This window comes from Amaranthus tricolor, chromosome 1, assembly GCF_026212465.1.
Source record: "Amaranthus tricolor cultivar Red isolate AtriRed21 chromosome 1, ASM2621246v1, whole genome shotgun sequence".
Classification (NCBI taxonomy): Eukaryota; Viridiplantae; Streptophyta; class Magnoliopsida; order Caryophyllales; family Amaranthaceae; genus Amaranthus; species Amaranthus tricolor.
The window spans coordinates 22,050,074-22,055,076 of NC_080047.1; the positions used below are offsets into that span (position 1 = coordinate 22,050,074).

At 30.5% G+C, this 5,003-nt stretch overlaps 1 protein-coding gene across 1 annotated transcript; it reads left to right on the top strand.

The window, feature by feature from the left end:
- Nucleotides 1–395: 395 nt before the first annotated feature.
- LOC130807630 (uncharacterized) lies at nucleotides 396–2,721 on the top strand. The gene is made up of 4 exons (XM_057672908.1): nucleotides 396–514; nucleotides 629–1,053; nucleotides 1,590–1,760; nucleotides 2,693–2,721. Exons 1-4 carry the CDS (start codon nucleotides 396–398, stop codon nucleotides 2,719–2,721), a joined length of 744 nt encoding a protein of 247 aa, XP_057528891.1.
- The last annotated feature ends 2,282 nt before the right edge of the window (nucleotides 2,722–5,003 follow it).

The window sequence follows — 5,003 nt, forward strand, 5'->3', positions numbered from 1 at the left end:
AAGACTTGAGAGTTCTATCACTTGACGATGTTCTTAGAAAACTCACAACTCATGAACTTACCCTACATGATGATGAAGAAAGTGATGTAGCACCATCCATGAAGAATATTGCTCTAAAGGCAAAGAAACATCATGAATCCTCGAGCGATGATGAAGAAAGTGATGATGAGGAAGATCCATTTTCCTTGATCACAAGAGGTCTAGAAGGAATAATAAAGATGCGCAAAAGATTTAAAAAATTTAAATCTAGAAACAAAGGTAATTCTTCGAACTCTAACTCTAATTCTAGAACAAATAGACTTGCCAGCTTTGAGTGTGGATCTACAGAACATCTTGTAAAAGAATGGCTTAAGAAGAAAAAGGCCTTTTAAAAGAAAAACGAGAAGAAACAACCAATGGTTGCAACATGGAGTGATTCCGAAGGATCAACCAAATCTGAAAGTGAAGATAGTCAAGCTCACTTATGTTTTATGGTTAATGATGACAAAGATGATGATCTAGAACAAAATCATAAGTAGGTACTTGACTTTCTTAACTTTTGTTCAACAGATAAATTAGTCAAAGGTCTCTTTGACATGTTTCAAATTGAAAAGATTTTAAAAGATGAGAAAATTATTCTAAAAAATAGAATTCATCACTATGTCGAAGGTTGTGAAGACCTTATAAAGAAAAATGAATCGCTTAACGCTGAAACATTAACATTTGAAGAGACTGCCAAAGTCTTAAAAGAACAGAATATCAACCAAATGAAAAGGCTGATTGATATTCAGAATAAAAATGATGATCTTGAATCCGAGCTAAAGACTTTGAGACATGAGTCTGAGAAAATTTTACAAGCCTTCACAAAGCTAAATGACTCCGAATCTAAATTTACAAAAATGCTTACACGTCAAAAAGGATCAAATGATAAACGTGGTATTGGTTATAATAATGCTACACAAAACTATAAGAGTAAAACCACATTCATTAAGAGTGCATACAAACATAGACGCTTACTTACTTGCTCGTTTTGTTGCAAAGAAGGACATCTTAAGTTTGCATGTCCCTACAGACGTAAAGACAATTATATTATTAAGAATTCCTTTTCTTTTGAATTACGTGAACAGATAAAGCAAATATGAGTTCCTAAAGGGACAAGACCACCTAACATGGTTTACCCTGAATATGGTCCCAAATTTGTCACTTGGTTGGCTAAGTAAAGTTAAGCAAGGTTTTTTTTTGTTTTGTATAGGAAAAGAAAAAGTGGATCTTAGATAGTGTATGCTCTAGACATATGAGTGGTAAAGTTTCTTTATTTTCTGAAATTAAAGAAAGGTGCCATGGCTCGATCACCCTAGGCGACAAAGGTAAATGCAAAATTTTAGGTATTGGCAAAGTTGGTAAGAATACTTCCAAAACTATTGATAATGTCTATTTAGTTTAATGTCTAAAATTTAATTTGCTAAGTGTGTCTCAACTTTGTGATAAAGGTAACCAAGTAATCTTTGATAAAGAAAATTGTGTTGTCAAAAACCCTAACACTGGAGATACATTTATTACTGCCCTTAGACATGATAATGTTTATGCTTTGAATACTAACGAAATTGCAGCTCAAAATTTCAATTGTTTAAAGGCTATAACAGATGATCCAAAGCTATGGCATAGACGTCTTGGTCACATAAATACGCAACCAATGCATGAATTAGTAAGTAAAGATCTAGCTAAGGGACTTCCAGCTCTTGACTACAAACAGTGTCCTACATGTGACGCATGCATTAGAGGTAAACAAGTAAGAAGTTCATTTAAATCAAAGAACATAGTAAGTACTTCAAGACCATGTGAACTTTTGCACATTGATCTATGTGGTCCAATTCTTGTATGGAGCGTACGAGGTAAATTTATATTCTAGTTACAGTTAATGATTATTCTAGATTTACGTGGGTTGATTTTTTGAAAGATAAAGGTGAAGCCTTGAAATCATTCTCAAGACGTTGTAAAGAAATGTAAACTCAGTTGAATCTTCCAATAGTGTTGATTAGAAGTGATCATAGGAGAGAGTTTGATCAACTAGGCTTTGATTCCTTTTGTGAAAAATACGGTATAACCCATAACTTTTCAGCTCCTAGGACACCCAAAAAACGACGTGGTTGAAAGGAAAAATCGAACTTTAGAGGAAATGGCTAGGACAATGCTTATAGAATTTGGATTAGCCAAACATTATTGGGTCAAGGGCGTTAACACAACAAATTATGTCTTAAATAGGTGTCTCATTAGACCTATACTTAAGAAAATCCCTTACGAATTATTTAAAGGAAGAAAACCAAACATAGCCTACCTTAGACCATTTGGTTGCAAATGTTTTATCCATAATAACGGCAGGATTAATCTAGGTAAATTTGATGCATGAAGTGATGAAGGTATATTTCTTGGATACTCATTAAATAGTAAAGCTTATAGAGTTCTAAATAAGCGTACAAGTATGTTTGAAATAAGTATACATGTAGTATTTGCTTTTCTTTATTATTATCCTGTTTTGTAACTTTTTTGGAAAGTTAAAAAAATTTCTATGGCTTGAAAACTTTTCTGTTGTTGATGCATTTTTTAGAAGTTTTAAAAAATTCAAAATAGATATTTCAAACACTAAATGCTTATCATGTTTGATATTTGTCCTGAAGTCAATAAATAAAATGATATCCGTATTCACTTTATGCAGGAAAAAATGTTCGTTGTCGGTTGTCGTGAGTAAAGTGTTGAAGAAATATGAAAATTTAATTTGGTTTTCAATGAATTGCTTGATTTTCCCTCTAAATGTATAATCTTCTAAAATGGTGTGAAAGATTACTCTTTGATTATCTTAATTAGAATTGGCAAAATACCACATGGGAATACCACTTATGTGGTCCCCTCCATTTCTTAATTCTTGTGCCCAGTCCAAAGGTGATAAGTGTAGTGAATAGGAGAGATACTACTCAAGGAGGGTAGTTTAGCCAGTAAATAAACAAAGATTTTTCTGTAATAATACTATCATTACCCTAAAAAAAGATGACCAAATAATTACCTCTTAAAAATAATTTTAACACTCAGTCATATAATAAAATTCTATTAATCTATTTCAAATTCATGATCAAATATTAAATCACATTGAATTTAAAAAATAAATAGCATGATCATATTTTGACTAATTTAAAATGATATCAAATGCCTACATATAGGTTACAAAAGTAAGAGGAATAATAACATATGGAATAATACAAAGTGACTAGTCCATCTTACTCATAAAAGAGTTACTAAAACTTAAAATAATGACTACGTTCAAATTCACATAATTCCATAATATATATAAGTCCCACTAAAACTTGATCACAATGAGTTACGTATTAATGAACGTCCATCAGACACCATGTTGTCATAATAAAAAATATCTTTGACACAAGATCATATTTCATTATACAACAATGATCAACATGAAATAAAATTTTTAAAACATAAAATGTCTCTTTCTAGCACAAACGACATGGTAAAATAACATAATCATATTATCAACATTAGGCATGAAATAATCTACTCTTTAACATGCTCTTTTTAGTTAACATGACTATATTTCATCAAATAACTTGGTAACTTATATGAACATGAATAAAAATCATATTTCACAGTTACTCATAATTAAATTGTAAAACATATTCAGCTAATAAATAACGTATAAAGATATACTCATCAAAATATCGTATTCGCGTGTTATGACATTCATCAAAATCAATCCCCAAGACATATAAGCCAATATCAAATATATTTATTTAAATAACTTATAACCATGTAAATGTTTAGGACTTACCTCATTTGCCTTAAACTTACCTCATTTGCCTTAAATTTTACTTACATAATAATAAATTAAACATCCTCCTTAACTCAAATGTTGTTAATAATAATGCCATAAGAATATTACACCTTTAAAATATTTTAGTGAAATTTTACCATTAATACATTCGCACACATTACCATCATGATCAACAGACGAGTTGACTGAATAAAATGAATGAAGAAATTGATATTCAAATGAATTGCTTCAGTGACAAATGACAATCTTTCTGAAATCCTTTAACACACAATAAGTTGCCTTTAATAATTGCATTATCATGCCTTGATACAACCCAGTAAACACGTGCCCGGCCCATTGAACCCAAAACACCAAAAATTAAAACATCACCATTTTGTGAAGATACAAAGCACTCATAATTTAAATCTTTTGTTGTATTCATTCCTCCATATATATGCCTAATAGTTTCAATAAATTAGTGTTTTACATGGAACTTTTTTTTTCCTAAAATTTTACAATCTTTCTTTCAACACTTTACCCATATCACATACATAGATGAATTTCTTAAATTGTTAGAAATATAGTCCTTTTCAAGGTCTTCTTAAAGTCTTCCTATAATCATCAACACACTTAGTGATAATAATATGCTTACCAATAACATATGAGAAATATGTTTACAATTGTGTTTAGCATGTGTTTGATAAGGAAATGTAAGGTGTGACATGAATTTTTCGTAGGATTAAGAAATTTATTTCCCGAGTATCCCAATTGTAAATAAATGGGACTTTCGTAAGGTTAACACACTCACCAATAACAATGTACACTTACTACTAAAGGTGTGGAGCATATACCAGTTTTGCACAAGTTAATACAATAATAAGTGAAGAGAAAACTCAAAAGTGTGTGTCACCAAAAGGATGAGTCACTCACTATACAGACACTTCCCAACGATTTTAAGTGCTAAAAGTTATATTAGTTTTATTCCTCTTTACGTGAGATTTTACTACGTTTATTAAATAATATATAATATTTAGTATATATTTAATTTATGAGCTAATATCTACACTTATATACGTTTACTAACATTTTGTAGGATTTTCGATTGAAAATTAAAGTTGTACGAAAGGAGAAAATTGGAGCCGAATGGAAGAAATGTAATCCACGAACTATATTTACATTGATGTAGTAATTTGGGCATATCTTACTC